The sequence below is a fragment of the Brugia malayi genome (assembly GCF_000002995.4).
Source record: "Brugia malayi strain FR3 genome assembly, contig: Bm_v4_Chr4_scaffold_001, whole genome shotgun sequence".
NCBI lineage: Eukaryota > Metazoa > Nematoda > Chromadorea > Rhabditida > Onchocercidae > Brugia > Brugia malayi.
In genome coordinates this window covers 929,476-947,192 of record NW_025062478.1, presented here as the reverse complement: position 1 = coordinate 947,192, position 17,717 = coordinate 929,476, and the positions used below count along the sequence as shown (strand labels likewise).

Sequence of the window (17,717 nt, the reverse complement as noted above, 5' to 3'; positions counted from 1 at the left end):
ATTCTTTTTTTCATTTGATCACACCAAACGATCGATCGATTCTTTTTTTCATTTGATCACACCAAACGATCGATCGATTCTTTTTTTCATTTGATCACACCAAACGATCGATCGATTCTTTTTTTCATTTGATCACACCAAACGATCGATCGATTCTTTTTTTCATTTGATCACACCAAACGATCGATCGATTCTTTTTTTCATTTGATCACACCAAACGATCGATCGATTCTTTTTTTCATTTGATCACACCAAACGATCGATCGATTCTTTTTTTCATTTGATCACACTAAACGATCGATCGATCGATCGATTGATCCTTTCTTCTTTTTTTTTTCTGAAACAATTTGATAAAATTAGATTTAATACAAAGGCTATAACGAAAGAGACCATTTATTCTTCCTATTTCTTCAATATTCCATCGAAATAGGCGTGGCTAATTATCTTCTGTCAAAGCCAAATGGATGTGACACATACACAATCCATACTTTTCCCTCAATAAACATTGTTCAGTTTTTACCTTTTACGGAATATTTCCTAATCCGTTTTTTTTTTTTTTTTTTTTTTTTTTTTTTTTTTCATTAAAATTTCTTTTTCAGGTTAAATTATTATTATTATAGTATACGGTCATATTAATTTTATTTTTTAAAATTATCATATTAAATTAATTAAGCATTTTTTTTTTTGTTGCTTTTCTAGGTTAATTTATTTCATTTTTTGTTGTTTCTGTGCTTTTTTTTTTATAAATTTTAATATTATAATTTTTTTTTCTTTTTTTTTGCATTACTTAAGTATCTTAAAAAGTTTGCTATTATTGTTTTTTTTTTTTCTTTTTCGTAAATAATTATATTTGATAGAAAGAAAAAAAAAAAAGAAAAGAAAATTTGTTTGATAAATTTTTTAAAATAATCGTTCGTTTTTTTTTTTTTTTTTTTTTAACTGATTCAAATATTATATTATTCAGTATGTTCTCTTCTCAATTATCTTAAGTTAATTAATTATTTATGAATTAAAATAAATTATCTGTTTTATTCGCGTTATGTTTTTTATCTCTATTTTATTCTAAAAAGTTTTTTTTTTTCTTTAAAAAATTTTTTTTTAATTTTTTAATTTATTTTAAAGGAGGTGAAGAAATCGAAGACGAAATATTGGTGAATATATTTTCAATATTTTTTTTTCCTTTTTTTTCATTGATGGGTTTTTATCTAATTATGTTTGCTGCTTGGTTACTAATCACTGATGATATTGTGATAAGAGCAACTGATGATAGTGATTATGAATATTTGGATAATGATTTGGATGAGGATCAAAAACCAATTGATGTCTTCTGGGGTGACATTGTTGACGACGAGCAACAACAGAAACCGGAAAATATTTCTGTGACCAATTCCGGTGACACAGTTATGAAACGACGAAAATGTAGCACAGAGACTGCTATTATGGATAAATTACTCAATGGTACCGGCTATAATAAATATCGTCTTCCTTGTAAGTAATATAAATTAAAAACTTTTAAAAATATTTTTTATAAAAATTTTTTTATTTCATTTTAAAATTTATGTTTTTTTTTTTTTAATTTTAAATTAAGGTTATTGTTTGTTTGTTTGTTTGTTTGTTTACTTGTTTGCTTTTTTTGTTGAATTAAAATGAAATATTAAAATGAAATTTACTCAGTTCAAATTTTTAAAATAAAAGCTATTCAAGTAATGTAGATGTAACTTTAAAAGTTTTATTTGTAAAATTTTTTATTTTAGTTATTGTTTCGTTTTCTGCTTTTTTTTTTGGTTATTGTTGAATTCATTTAAATTTTTAAAATGAAAGTTATTTAGTCTAATTTTGCAGGAATATAATAATAGAAATATAATTTTAAAAATATTATTTATAAAAATTTTTTATTTTTGTACAAAATTTATGAAATTTCATTTAAATTAAGGCTATCGTTCGTTTGTTTGTTGAGTTAAATTTAAAATTTTAAAATAAAAATTATTCAATTTAAGATTTTAAAATGAACATTATTCAATCTAACCTTGTAATTAATGTAAATATAACTTTAAAAAAAAATCATTTGTAAAATTATTTATTCCATCGAAATCTATGAATTTTTTATTGGATTAATTTAAACTTTTAAAATGATATTTATTCAATTTAAATTTTTAAAAATAAAAATTGTCTCAATGATTTTAATGAAAAGAAGAAAAAGAAAAATTTTTAAAGAAAAAGTGGTTAAAGATTTAAAAAATTGTTTTTTTTTTTTTTTTTTTTTTAAATTTTTTTTTTCTTTTCTATCTTACAATATGAAAAAAAATCTTTTCAGTTGACTTAAAATCAAAATTATTCAAATAATTTCAATAAGAATAAAAAAAAGATTAGAAAATTGCTTTATAGCAATTTTTTGTTTGATAGTACTTTTTGAAAAAGAAGAGAGGAGGGGAAGTACTTTTTTGCTAAAATTACCATTTAATTGCAATTTTTAACTTTTAAATTATAATAATTACCTAACTGATGTACAGGATATGATAATGAAAAAAATAAAAGGAAAAAAAGTACGTACATATAATAATTATTCTAACATTTCAAAAATTTTTATTTTTTTTTTTTTGAAATTTCTAAACAGATTTAAAAAATTTATTAATTCATAATTATTTTGTATATCTAATAATAGACGAAAATTTTATTTCTATTTCAACAAAAATTATAAAATTTATTTTTCTTATTAGCTAAATAAATTAGCGGAATTTGATAAATTACTCTAAAGCTATTTTATAAATTACATTTTAAAATTTAATTAAAAAATGATAACTTATGATATAATTTGATATTTGATATAGCGCAATGATTTCAATCATTTGTTTAGCTAATTTAGAAAAGAGATTGAAATAAATTTGCTGATAATTTGGTGATAAAAATTTTTCACCAATCAATAAATTTAATGAAAATAATTAAAAGTAAGTGTATTCTTTTTTTCCACAAAAAAATGAATCTTTTATTTAAATGAAACTAATTTAAAAATATTCAAAACATTTAAGATTTTTGTTTTTTTTTTTTTTTTGTTTGTTTGTTTGAAAATTATTAAAAAGTAACTTATCTCAAAATGTATTATTTCCAAATTTTTATTATCAATTAATTTGTAAATTTTTTTTTTTTTTTTTTAATTAATTGCAATTTGAAATTTTGTAATTTTTTTGTTTTTAAATCTAAGAAAATTGCTTGAAAGAAAAAAAGAAAAAAGACATAAAAATAGTTGAAAATATATTATTGAATAAATTTGCATTCGTATTTTATCATTTTTGAATTAATCTTTGATCGCTTTTCTTATCTATTTTCATTCGTTATGCAAATTTCCTTATTATTAAATTATATAAGTTTGTACTTTTCTTTTTTTTTTTTCATAACAAAATGATATATAGTTTGAAGTTTTTTTTTTTTTTTTTTTTTTTTTATTTTTAAATTATGGCAAAAAAAAAAAAAGTTTTTGAAAATTGGATAAAAAAAAAATATATTAATCCCATTGCTGTTGTTCATCAATTTGCTTAAAATCAATTGGTAATGAAAAATTGTTCAAAAAAAAAAAAAATTAAAATTAAAAAAGAAAAAAAAAATAAAAGCAAAAATCTCAAGGATCAATTCAACTTTTTTTTTTTTTTTTTAACATGAAAAATGTAAAAGAATGAAAAAAGTTTTCCCTTTATGCATGAATGAAAAGATTTATGTAAGAGGCGGAAAAAATTTACCATTTGCGCACTAAAATGTCAAAGCGGAAAAATGAATTTATTTGAATTACTTCAAAAAAAAAAAATTAATGAAAAGGACAGAAGAAATTGCTATTGCATGAATATATGTACATATACATTTATTTATGGATGAGTGATAAGCTTTAAAAAGTGAATTTGAAAATATCCTCCGGGAAAAAATTTCAAATAAAAAAAAAGATTTCAAAAAGGGAAAAGCGAGAGAGAGAGTGAGAGAGAGAGAGAAAAGGTTGTAGTTTTTTCTTTCTTTTTTAATTTGATTGTGTTTTTCAGTTTTATTTTTTTATTTTTTTTTGAAGAAGATGATAAATGAATGAAGAAATGTTTAAGTGATGTTGAAAAGATAAGCGAAATGATAAATAAGTATCATAAAAAAGTTGTTGACAATACCACTACTACTACCCTGCTATCATCATTTTAGCATATGAAATTTAATTTAAGTGGTAACTTCATCAAAAATTTTTTATTGATTGCGAATAAATTTTTCAACTATATTTTCAATAAATGTGCATCAATTTTTGAATAATTCACTATCAAATGTATAAAAATGGTAAAAATATTAGTAATAATAGTTATAAATTTAATAGAACAATGATAGTTATAATTTATATGATAATGATAACTATAAAGAACAATGATAATTATATTTTTATATAAGTATGATAGCTATAATTTTATTAGAACAATGGTGATTATATATTTATATGATAATGATAGCTATATTTTGATAGAACAATGATAATTGCAATTTTATATGATAGTAATAATTATGATTTGATAGAGCAATGATGATTATAATTTTATTAGAACAATGATAATTATAATTCATATAATAATGATAACTATGATTTTATTAATACAATGATAAGTATATTTTTATTAATACAATGATAGCTATAATTTAATATAATAATGATAGCTATGATTTTAGTAAAACAATGATTACTATAGTTCAGTATACTAATGATAACTGTGATATCAATAAAACAATGATAGCTATAATTTAATATAATAATGATAACTATGATTTCCATAAAATGATGATTGTAGTTTAATATAATAATGATGATAGCATAATTTTAATCTAACAATGATAGCTATAGCTTTAATATAATTTTAATAATAACTAAAATTTTAATATCATATTGGTACCTATAATTTCAATGTAATAATGATAACCATAATTTTAATATAATGATGATAACCATAATTTTTTAATATAATGATAGCTATAATAGAAATTACTATATATATTACTACAATAATGATAATAATAACTGCAATTTTAAAAAGAGCTTTATTCAAATTTTTTTTTAACATTTCAAAAATTGATAAGTTAAAAGAATTAAAATGTCATTTAGTATGCTAATCACTTTATCGTTTTGTGACGTTAAAAAGTTGCATATTTTATTTAAATGTTTTAAACTTTTCCTTAAAAATCTTTAATTCGTTTTTTTTTTTTTTTTTGTTAACATTTAAACTTTTCAAATGAAATTTGCTGTCGCAACAGCAATAGCTAATTGAATATTTTAAACTTTAAAATAACATGTCATATATTTAAATATTTTTTAAAGCTTTCATTCTTTCAGCTTGAAATAACTAACTGTCATTGAATAATTGATAACTGCTGACATATGCAAAGAATGAAAATTTAACTTTTGCTCTTGACATTGTTAAAAAAATTTAGTTTTTTTTTTTGCTATTTCAAAATTTGACAATTTTAAACAAACAAAAGAAATAACTTAGTCTCAATTCAATTTAAAAAAACAAATTTTTTTATGAGAAAAATTTAATATTTCAATGTAAGAAGTAAACTTCCATGCAAACTATAATCTTGGAAATAAAAATTTTAATTTTTAAAAGTATTAATTTGAAATTTTTAACTTGAATTAAATTTAATTTAAATATTGCATTCCAAAAAAAAATGCAATATTCAACTAGATTTCTTTATTGTATGATGATATCGATGGGATAATTAATCTGCAGAAATAAAATTATCAAATTACAAAAATGCAGCATCAATAAATAATCATAAAAAAAAATTTTTTAATTTTCAAAAATACTGAAATTTGAATTTTACAAGCAAATATCCGAGAATCATCTGTACTGAATTTAATAATGGTAATAAAATTTTTGAAAATACTAAAATTTGAAACTTTTAAATATAAAAATATTTTCAATTAACACAGAATTATGTGCACTAAATTTAATAATTGTAATAAAATTTTTGATAATACTAAAATTTGATGTTTTTTTTTTTTTTTTTTTTTTTTATAAAATTTGAAATTTTTAAACACAAAAATATTTTCCAATAACACAGATTTATTTATAATAAATATAATAATGGTAATAAAATTTTTGAAATTACTAAAATTTGAAATTTTTAAACACAAAAATGTTTTCAATTATTTCACAATCATTTGTATTGAATCTAATAATAATAATAATAAAATTTTTGAAAATAATAAAATTTAAATTTCATAAGTACAAAACTATATTGAAATAGCAGGAAATCATTTCTACTAAATTTAATAATGATAATGTTAACATTCTTATATTACTTATTTACTTAAAATATGTTCTATTTATTCATTTCAAAAATTACTTCCTCTCTCTCTCTCTCTCTCTCTTTGTAATTTACTAGTTTTTTTTTTTTTTTCATTTAACTCTTTGATGCATTTAAAGGAGCACTTTACTGACTTATAAACAATTTTCGTTCTAAATAAGTAAAGAATGGATGATGATAGTTTATTTAATGCGATTTTCAATCTTTTTTAAATTAGCTTTTGACTTTTTGCATTACTCAAATACTTATGTAAGCAAATGGAAAATTAAATGATAGTTAAGCTTTTCAATCAAAAAAAAAAAAAAAAAAATTTTTTTTTTCTCTTTTGGTCTTAGCAATTTTTATTTAAAAAAAAAAAAAAAAAAAAAAAAAAAATTTTCATCTTGTTTGTCAAATTTAATACAAAAAAAAAAAAAAAAAAAAAAATAAAATAAAACAAAAATAAAAATAAAAACATTTTTTTTTTAATGTATAAAACTAAATGCTAGAGAGTTGGTTGCTGGAACTAATTCAAATTTTTTTAAGTGCAAAATGAAATTCCCGAGGGTTATTAAAATTTCTGAAAATACTTTACGAAACAATGTATAATGTTTATTTTATGCGTTTATTTTTGCATTTGTGATAGATTATTTGGTATTATTTTAAGTAAATTAATTTAAGTGAATGATTTTTTCATTTTTTTTTTATTTTTTGTGTTAACTAATTTAAAAAAAAAAAAAAAAAAAAAAAAAAAATTAGAGTAAATTTTTATGTAGATCATTTTTAAATAAAATTTGTTTAAGTAAATTGAACTGTTATTAAACTTAAAGATTAAGTAAATGAATTTTTTTTTTTTTGAGTTAACTAATTTAAAAAAAAAAAAAATTAAGCACATTATTAAGTAAATCATTTTTAAATAAAATTTATTTAGGTAAATGAATTTTCTTTTTTTTTTTGAGTTAGTTAATTAAAAAAAAAAAACCGTCTTAAATGTTTATTAAGAACATTTAAGTAAATCGTTTAAGTTAAGTAAAATCTGTTCAAGCGAATGAATTTTTTTCTTTTTTGAATTAATTAATTAATTAAAAATTTTTTTTTGAATGTTTATTGAAAAATTTTTGAACACTATAAATATATTTACATTTATATATATGCATGAATTGTTGTTAAACTTAAAGATAATATAAAAATGCTACGCTAGAAATTTTAGTCTTATTATCAGTTTGGGATATTTGTTTTTTGCCTTAAAGTTTTATAAAATAAGCGCAAAAAATAGGCAAAGTTTTTTTTTTTTTTTTTTTTGCATTAGAGTAATAATTTGATAAATTCACTCGGAAAAGTGAGCTTTTCATTTCATTTATATTTAAATATTGAAAAATTTTATGGATTAAAATTTAGTGAACAATTTTTATATCAAATTTTTCTTTTTTTTTTTTTTTTTTTTTGTTGAAACTTAGCAGTTGGTTACTTAATAAGTTAATGCGTAATTACAGATAACTGAAAATTGTTTCCTAATAGATTTTAAGGTAAGAAAAAATTGCTTACTAATAAATTTTAAGGAATGAAAAAATTGTTTACGTGGTAGATTTTAAGGTAACAAGAAATTGTTTATTAATAGATTTTAAGGTAAGAAAAAATTGTTTACGTGATAGATTTTAAATGTAACAGAAAAACTGTTTACTAATAGATTTTAAGGTATGAAAAAATTGTTTACTAATAGATTTTAAGGTATGAAAAAATTGTTTACTAATAGATTTTAAGGTAAGAAAAAATTGTTTACGTGATAGATTTTAAGGTAAGAAAAAATTGTTTACGTGATAGATTTTAAGGTATGATAAAATTGTTTACGTGGTAGATTTTAAGGTAACAAGAAATTGTTTATTAATAGATTTTAAGGTAAGAAAAAATTGTTTACGTGATAGATTTTAAATGTAACAGAAAAATTGTTTACTAATAGATTTTAAGGAATGAAAAAATTGTTTACTAATAGATTTTAAGGTATGAAAAAATTGTTTACTAATAGATTTTAAGGTAAGAAAAAATTGTTTACGTGATAGATTTTAAGGTATGAAAAAATTGTTTACTAATAGATTTTAAGGTAAGAAAAAATTGTTTACGTGATAGATTTTAAATGTAACAGAAAAATTGTTTACTAATAGATTTTAAGGTAAAAAAAAATTGTTTACGTGATAGATTTTAAGGTAAGAAAAAATTGTTTACGTGATAGATTTTAAATGTAACAGAAAAATTGTTTACTAATAGATTTTAAGGTAAGAAAAAATTGTTTACTAATAGATTTTAAGGTAAGAAAAAATTGTTTACGTGATAGATTTTAAATGTAACAGAAAAATTGTTTACTAATAGATTTTAAGGTAAGAAAAAATTGTTTACTAATAGATTTTAAGGTAAGAAAAATTGTTTACGTGATAGATTTTAAATGTAACAGAAAAATTGTTTACTAATAGATTTTAAGGTAAGAAAAAATTGTTTACTAATAGATTTTAAGGTAAGAAAAAATTGTTTACGTGATAGATTTTAAATGTAACAGAAAAATTGTTTACTAATAGATTTTAAGGTATGAAAAAATTGTTTACTAATAGATTTTAAGGTAAGAAAAAATTGTTTACGTGATAGATTTTAAATGTAACAGAAAAATTGTTTACTAATAGATTTTAAGGTAAGAAAAAATTGTTTACTAATAGATTTTAAGGTAAGAAAAAATTGTTTACGTGATAGATTTTAAATGTAACAGAAAAATTGTTTACTAATAGATTTTAAGGAATGAAAAAATTGTTTACTAATAGATTTTAAGGTATGAAAAAATTGTTTACTAATAGATTTTAAGGTAAGAAAAAATTGTTTACGTGATAGATTTTAAGGTAAAGATTTTAAGTAAAAAATTGTTTACGTGATAGATTTTAAATGTAACAGAAAAATTGTTTACTAATAGATTTTAAGGTAAGAAAAAATTGTTTACTAATAGATTTTAAGGTAAGAAAAAATTGTTTACGTGATAGATTTTAAATGTAACAGAAAAATTGTTTACTAATAGATTTTAAGGTAAGAAAAAATTGTTTACTAATAGATTTTAAGGTAAGAAAAAATTGTTTACGTGATAGATTTTAAATGTAACAGAAAAATTGTTTACTAATAGATTTTAAGGTAAGAAAAAATTGTTTACTAATAGATTTTAAGGTAAGAAAAAATTGTTTACGTGATAGATTTTAAATGTAACAGAAAAATTGTTTACTAATAGATTTTAAGGTAAGAAAAAATTGTTTACTAATAGATTTTAAGGTAAGAAAAAATTGTTTACGTGATAGATTTTAAATGTAACAGAAAAATTGTTTACTAATAGATTTTAAGGTAAGAAAAAATTGTTTACTAATAGATTTTAAGGTAAGAAAAAATTGTTTACGTGATAGATTTTAAATGTAACAGAAAAATTGTTTACTAATAGATTTTAAGGTAAGAAAAAATTGTTTACTAATAGATTTTAAGGTAAGAAAAAATTGTTTACGTGATAGATTTTAAATGTAACAGAAAAATTGTTTACTAATAGATTTTAAGGTATGAAAAATTGTTTACTAATAGATTTTAAGGTAAGAAAAAATTGTTTACGTGATAGATTTTAAATGTAACAGAAAAATTGTTTACTAATAGATTTTAAGGTAAGAAAAAATTGTTTACTAATAGATTTTAAATGTAACAAAAAAATTGTTTGCGTGATCGTTTAATTTCAAAACGTTATATTTTGAATGATTAATTAATTTGATTGAAATTTTGCAACATTTTCAATTAGATAAGACTAATTACATTGGCACATTTTTTTGCCGTTCACTTTTTCATACTACAATAAAACTACAACGTGCACATTACTTCGTTGCGTTATTGCTCATTTTGTTAATTAATTTGATTTATGTTTAAATTTAAAGTATTCATTTGCACGTATTTTGAATTTTTAACTTTAATATTTTAAGTGCAAAATATTAACATTAATTTTAATATTGTCAACAAATTTTTTCCTTTTTTTTGTAATAAGATGAGAAAAAAAAAATCAACTTTTTCTCATCTACAAATTATATTTTATATAATTTACCTAATTATTTTATTGATATTTTTTTTTTTTGAAAAAATAATAATTAAAAAAAGCGATAAATCAATAATCAAATGTATTTTTTATCATTTTATCAGCTTATTAAATGAACTGGAATGAAAATTTAGCTTAAATAAAGTAAACAAATTGAGGAAGTTTATTTTTTGTTAATAAACAACTAACATCATATTACTTTGGCTATTAGCAATAGCTTTTAAATTTTATTAATAAAAATTTAATGAAAAATAAATGTGCAAAAAAGAAAGGAAATAAGAAATAATAAAAATAATTCTATTTTAATTTTTTGTTTAAATTTTTAAATTTAAATTTTAAATGACATTTTTTCTTTTTTTTTTTTTTTTTTTTTGTAGTGAATAAATTATAGAATAATTTTACTTTTTATTTTTTATTATTTTCTATAATTCTTAACAAGCGGCCATTGCTAAGCAAATATCTAAGCAAAATGACAATTCACTAAAGAGTTGTCATTTTCAATTAGTTTATTTTGCTAGTAAAAAAAAGGAAGGAAAAGATAGATGGAAGATTTTTGGATGATGAAAAAATAAAAATTTTTTTTTTTTTTGTTTGCCTTTCTACTTTTAAAAATATATAAAATTTACATTTTAAAATATCTATAAAAGTCATTGAGGGGATTTTTTGATTTTTTTTGATTCGAATGATCTTTAAATAATTTTTTAATAGCAAAGCTAATTTTCCAATAATTTGGAATTTATAATTTAAAAAAGAAGAAAGAAACATTTATGAAGTTAAAGAGATCAAATTTTAAAAAAAAATTGCAGAAATTATATTATTTTATTTTCTTTTTAATTGTTAATTTTATTAATAATTTAATATATATTTATCAAATTCATTGATTGTCAAATAATTTTATTTTTTTTTAAATCAATTTATATGATTATGGTAGGTATTAAATGATTTTTCTTTCTTTCCTTCTTTTTTTTTTTTTTAATTTCAAAGAATTAAGAAATGAAATTCATTGTTCGAATTAACATTTTCTTTTTGAATTGATGTCAATAACACATCAAACATCTGCTATATGATCAAATTTAATTTAAATTTTTTTTAAAAAAAACTAACCTTTCATTTTTGTTATTACTTTTTAGAAAAAAATAAGTTTATAACTCATTGAACTATTACTCTTTTCATCAATCAATAAATTTTTTTTTCTTGCAATATTTAAAATAAATTCAATCAATTGAAGTGGAAACTGGAGTTGATGTTGCTGTCGAATTTTGGATACAATCAATTACATCAATTAATGAAATTACCAATGATTTTGAGGTAAATTTTTACCTAAAATTTTATAGCTAATTGATTAATTACTTTAACTAATTACTACCAATGCATATTTATTAATTAGTATTTTATAATAATTAATAATTAAAAAATGCTAAATTTATTTTATTCTATGTTTAATTGGAAAAATTTTTAAGAAAAAGGTTGCAAAAATTAGAAAAGAAATGATCATTCGTTTTTGTTTTTTTTTTTCTTAATTTACACAATTTAATTTGAAGTTTGAATTTCTTTTATTCCTAACATTCCTTACCAATTCATTATATCATTTATCATTCTTGACATATCATTCTATTATAGTGATTTTGTGCAATTTCAAGCATTATTATAGCGATTTTTCGTTTTTCTTTCTGTTATAGTGATAATGATGAAGTAAATTTAATAATTTCAAATATTTTTAAAGAAGAAAAAAAAAAGAATTTAAATGGTTTAAAAAGAATTGAAATCTATAATGAACAAAAATTATTGAAACAATTAGCAATAAATGAATTAAAAAATAACAAAATATGAAATTCTCAAAAGTAATACAATATGATTAAAAAATTAAATTTAACTTCTTTTTAATAAATTTAATTCTTTTTTATTTGTTCTATTTTATAATTTTGGTTTTTTTTTTTTTCGGTTTTTAATATTAATAAAAGCATTTTCTTTTTGATAATATGTAATTTTACTCTTTTTTTCAAAAAAAATAAATTCTTTTTAACATTTTTTTTTTTTTTAAATGATTTAATTTAGATGGAAATTTATATCAATGAAATGTGGCTTGATCCTGCTTTAAATTTCGAAAGTCATAATCCATGCAAAGATAATTTATCGTTAAATCATCAAGTTTTGGATCGACTTTGGACACCTAACAGTTGTTTTATCAATAGTAAAATTGCCGAAATTCATGAATCACCTTTCAGGAATATTTTTTTTTTTTTTTTTTACTTCTTTTTTACTTTTTAATTTTAACTTTTTATAAAATAAAATATGTTAAGATTTATTGACTAAAAAAGTTTATAAATTTTCATTTTATGAAAATTAGCAAAGTAAATTAGATTGCTAAATAAATGATTGTTATTTTAGCATTTTAGGAATATTTTCCTGATGCTTTATCCAAATGGTACTGTTTGGGTCAATTATGTAAGTTAAATTTTTTTTTTTTTTTAATTCACTGATAATAATAGCAGTAATAAATCTTTAAAAAAAAAAAGATTAAATCAATAACCAATATTTTGTTATTAATACTAAAATTGAAATTGAAATTTATGATTTAATAAAAAGTTTCAAAAATTTTTAAAAGAAAATAAAACCTAAATTGTCCAAATGATTTAATTCTATTGCAATAAGTTTAAAATGTAAAATTCATTACTATTAATTTATAATTAATTACAGAGAGTTCGAGTTAAAGGGCCATGTGTTATGGATTTATCGAATTTTCCAATGGATGTGCAAACTTGTTATTTAATTTATGAAAGGTAAAAATGAAATATATGAAAAATGTAGAAAGAAAAAAAAAAAAGTAAATACAATAACTTTAATATCTGAGAAAAAGGTGGATTTTTTGCATTATGATTAATTCAACTTATTTGATAAAATTTTTACCTAACAATTGAAGATAATAAATATTTTGACAATTATAGTAAATGAATTTAATTTTAGTTTTAATTATAATAATCAAGAGGTACGAATGCGTTGGAATACAATTAATCCTAATCCAGTTTATACTGTTAGTGAAATATTACTACCTGATTTCATTTTAATTAATATCACATCAACTCTCAGGATAGAGGTAATATTAATATTTTTTTCATAACAAATATACGAATCTCATTTTTTTTTTTTTTTTTCATTTCTTCAATTCAATTCAATTTCTAAACTTTGTAGCTTAGCGAATCTCTCTCATAATTAAAAAAAAAAAAGGTGCAATTGTCACTAAAAAATTTTTGTTTTCAAATAATTTTTATAATTCGAAAAAGTTTTTTAATTCTAATGTTAAAATATTTGGATAGTAACGCACATATGGGCTTAATTAAATAAATTTTTTGCATTAATAAAATTGTAATTAATTCAGTATTCAAATTAATAAACCGTAACTTTATTTCGATTAGTTAATTAGAATTGAAATTTAAAATTAGTTTTAGATAATGTAAATTTTAAATTTAGAAATATCCAGCCGGAATGTGGGATGAATTACATGTGAATTTAACATTTGAAAGGCGCTGCATATGGTATTTCATGCAGGCTTATGTTCCCACTTATCTTACCATTTTCATTAGGTAATTTATTTTTGGAAATTTAACCACTGGAAGAAAATTTAGCACTGATTGTAAAATTTAAACTTCAATTTTAATCGTTTAATTGGAACTGAAATTTAAATTTATTCAGTCTTTTAGATTGCTAATCACATAAAGTTTAGTCAAATGAGATGAATTAAGCAACCATTGGAAGAAAATTTAGTACTGATTGTAAAAGTTAAACTTTAATTTTAATCGTTTAATTGCAATTGAAATTTAAAATCAGAAATTTGTTCAGCATTTTAGACTGATAATCACATAAAATTTAGTCAAATGAGATGAATTAAGCAATTGCTAAATTTATGTTCAATGTTTAAAATCATAAATTTACTTTTGAGTGTTAAATTTTCTTGTATGCTTGTAAACTTATCAAATATTAGTCAAAGATTGATTGCAAACTTTTACAGCATGAATAACACTAGAACAAATAATTAACTTTGTTCTTTGATTATATAACAATTTGAATTTTTAGCAAATTCTAAAAATGACTTTTTAAGAAATTTCAAAAAAAAAAAATTCGTTTTTTTTTTTTTTTTTAATTTTATTTTCTAGTTGGGTGTCATTTTCGTTGGGACCTCGTGCAATACCAGCTCGAACGATGCTTGGTGTTAATGCTCTGCTAGCAATGATATTCCAATTTGGCAATATTATGAGAAATTTACCTAGAGTGTCTTATATCAAAGCTATTGGTAAATGTTTTAAATGTTTTTATACAATTATTTGAAAAAAAAAAATAAAATAAAATAAATAATCTGATTTTTCTTTTCAAGTTAAAAAAAGGGAGATATTTGAAATCAAACTTTTAAAACTATAATTTTAAAATAATAGTTACAATGTTAGAAAATAAAAGAATCAATAATTATTAATAAATATAAATTTATAAAAAGAAATGTTATGAAAGGACTGAATGAGTTTTATTAATATATAAATTAAAGTAGACAAATGCTTAGTCATTCTTTTGTACAAGTTAAATTAATTACTGATATTAAATTATTTAGATATATGGATGCTAGTCTCAATGACATTTATATTCTCATCATTAATTGAGTTAGCAATAGTTGGTTCAAAAGTGAAAAATATGGAAAGCGGTCAGCGACCAAGAAAACCATACTGTAAAAATGCAAGTTTTTTTTTGGATTTATATATTTTTATAAAATAGAAAAGTATAATGAAATAATTAACTCATCCTGACTGCATTATCATTTGTGATTACATATTAATTACAGTATCATTCTTGATTACATATTGATTACAGTATCATTCTTGATTACATAGTCATTACAGTATCATTCTTGATTGGATATTGATTACAGTATCATTCTTGATTATATGTTGATTACAGTATCATTCTCGACTATATATTGATTACAGTACCGTTCCTGATTACACTGTCATTCTTATTTATAGTATCATTCATGATTACATGTTGATCACAGTATCATTCCTGTTTGCATATTGATTACAGTATCATTCCTGGTTATATATTGATTACAGTACCGTTCCTGATTACACTAACATTCTTATTTACAGTATCATTCTTGATTACATGTTGACTACAGTATCATTCCTGACTATATATTGATTACAGCACTATTCCTGATTACAGTGTCCCTCTTGATCATAGTATCATTCTTAATTACACTATCATTCTCCTAATAAGTTCTAAAACCATCTTTTAGTATCATTTATATTGTTATCTAGATCCTAAAAGAATATAAAAGATCAAAAAAAATTGTGAAAATTGTAGTTTAATTTAGTTTGATCAAAAAAAAAATTTAATTATTTATCATTAATCCAGATCAAAGGAGTTGAATCAAGTCCAAAGGGTGTTTGCGAATTCGAGAAAAGGTTTATGCATCCGGTGGAAGGATTTGAGTTGAAATGGTGTCGATCAAGTTGGAAATCTACTTCATGGACACCAGATCGTATAGATCGTTTATCAAGCATCATCTTTCCTGCATTTTTTGCATGTTTCAATGAAAGTTTTTTTTTTTTTTAAATTGTTTACTAAATTAAAAAATGTTTTTAACTTGCGAATTCGAGAAAAAGTTCTAATAAGTTTTAATCAAGTAGTTGCGTTTAAAATTTTACGCAACTAATATTGAAATAATTTTGAACATTGCATTCATTAATTGATAGATTTTTACATTCCATAAACAACTCACGTAGTTTAGAAAAAAAAAGGAAAACGAAAAATAAACTGCTCGTATATTTCAGGTGATCTACTGGTCCTGGTATTCCGAATACCTGTTTTAGTATTAACAGAACCCGTCTTCAGCTGTTAAATTAATTACAGAATTTATTTGATAAATGATTAGTTGAATTTACCAAAAAATTACTGTGCCTGATATTGTCGAATAATTACAATCCGAATTTGTTATTCATACTAATTTGATGCATAAATTTGTCAATAACTCAGTCTTCTGAATTTTTAAATTAAACAATAATTTATTTGTTTACACTCCCAATACATTCATTTTAATTATCCTTTTTTTCTAGATTTAATGCTATAAATTGATTAAAATACACAACATAAAAATTATAATAATAATAATTAAATGACAACTTAACCTTTAATATACCATATATACTTATAAATAACTTATAACTTTTATGACAAAGTTTTATTGCAAAAATTTCTCTTTTTTTCGCACTTTTTTTTGAAATATGCAGCAAAAAAAAAAAAAAAAAAAATAAAATTAAACTAAAAAAAAAAAAAATCAAACTAAAATAGTTATTGCTAAAACTTTTCATATTATTTCAAAAATTGCACTATGCCTTAAAATAACTCTGTTTGCTAACCTTTGTTTGCTGATCAACAGTATTTTTTTTTATTCCTTCGATCAATATTTTCGATCAATTGAAAAATATTATTTCAATCATTAATAAAATAAGCTTCGTCTTTTTTCCATCTTTTCAAAATACTAATCACAACTTTTATGCATTTTAAAAATTAAACATATTGAAATAAATTTATTTAGTGAATATAAAAATGAATTAATCTAAGTGAATATATGCATATTTATATTGATAATGATTATCTTTACTGATAATGATTTATTTTAATAGCTTGCAAATGTCTAAGCGCTATTGTTAAAATGTATTTTTGTTGTAAACCCTATGCTATCCTCTGTCAGTGTCACCAAAAAAAAAAAAAGATAAAAAATTGGTGACAAATTTGATTGTCTACTTTTTTCTTTTTCACTTCTCTTTCGTTCAATAATAACCTGTTATCATCGTGCAAAATTTTAACAACAAAAATTTTTCATTTAAAGCATTGAAAAATGAAAAATGAAAAAAAAAAAAAAAACACTAATTTGTTATTATTGACTTATCAATTGAAATCATTTATTTTATCTTTTATATAAATAGGCACTCATTCATTCATTCATAAATTTAAATTTTTGTACTGCCCTGTGTAATTTTTTTACGGTTAAATTAATGAATTGAATAGCTTTATTCATTTACTTGTTTTTAATTTTTTTTTTTTTATTTATTTATATTATATTCAATTTGTTTTATTATTTATTTATTCATTTTTAATTATTATCGGTTGTATATTTTTTTTTTAGTATTTTGTACATTTTTTTTTTTTTTTTTTTTTAATTATTTTGTGCATTTTTTTTTTTGATAAAAATTTTATTTTTGCAATTATTTTTTTTTTTAGCATAACTGAATAATAATTAGAAAGAAAAGAATTGAAAAAAATAATTTTTAAATATAAGAAATATAAA

General features: G+C 20.1%; 1 protein-coding gene across 1 annotated transcript; it reads left to right on the top strand.

The window, feature by feature from the left end:
• Positions 1-1,211: 1,211 nt before the first annotated feature.
• Positions 1,212-16,268, top strand: Bm9057 (Uncharacterized protein; the record flags this gene model as incomplete). Its single annotated transcript, XM_043081228.1, has 11 exons — positions 1,212-1,488; positions 11,613-11,692; positions 12,440-12,532; positions 12,773-12,829; positions 13,082-13,164; positions 13,349-13,478; positions 13,853-13,965; positions 14,536-14,672; positions 14,982-15,103; positions 15,782-15,965; positions 16,201-16,268. The coding sequence occupies 11 exons, from the start codon at positions 1,212-1,214 to the stop codon at positions 16,266-16,268; spliced, it is 1,344 nt and encodes a 447-aa protein (XP_042937162.1).
• Between the last annotated feature and the right edge of the window lie 1,449 nt (positions 16,269-17,717).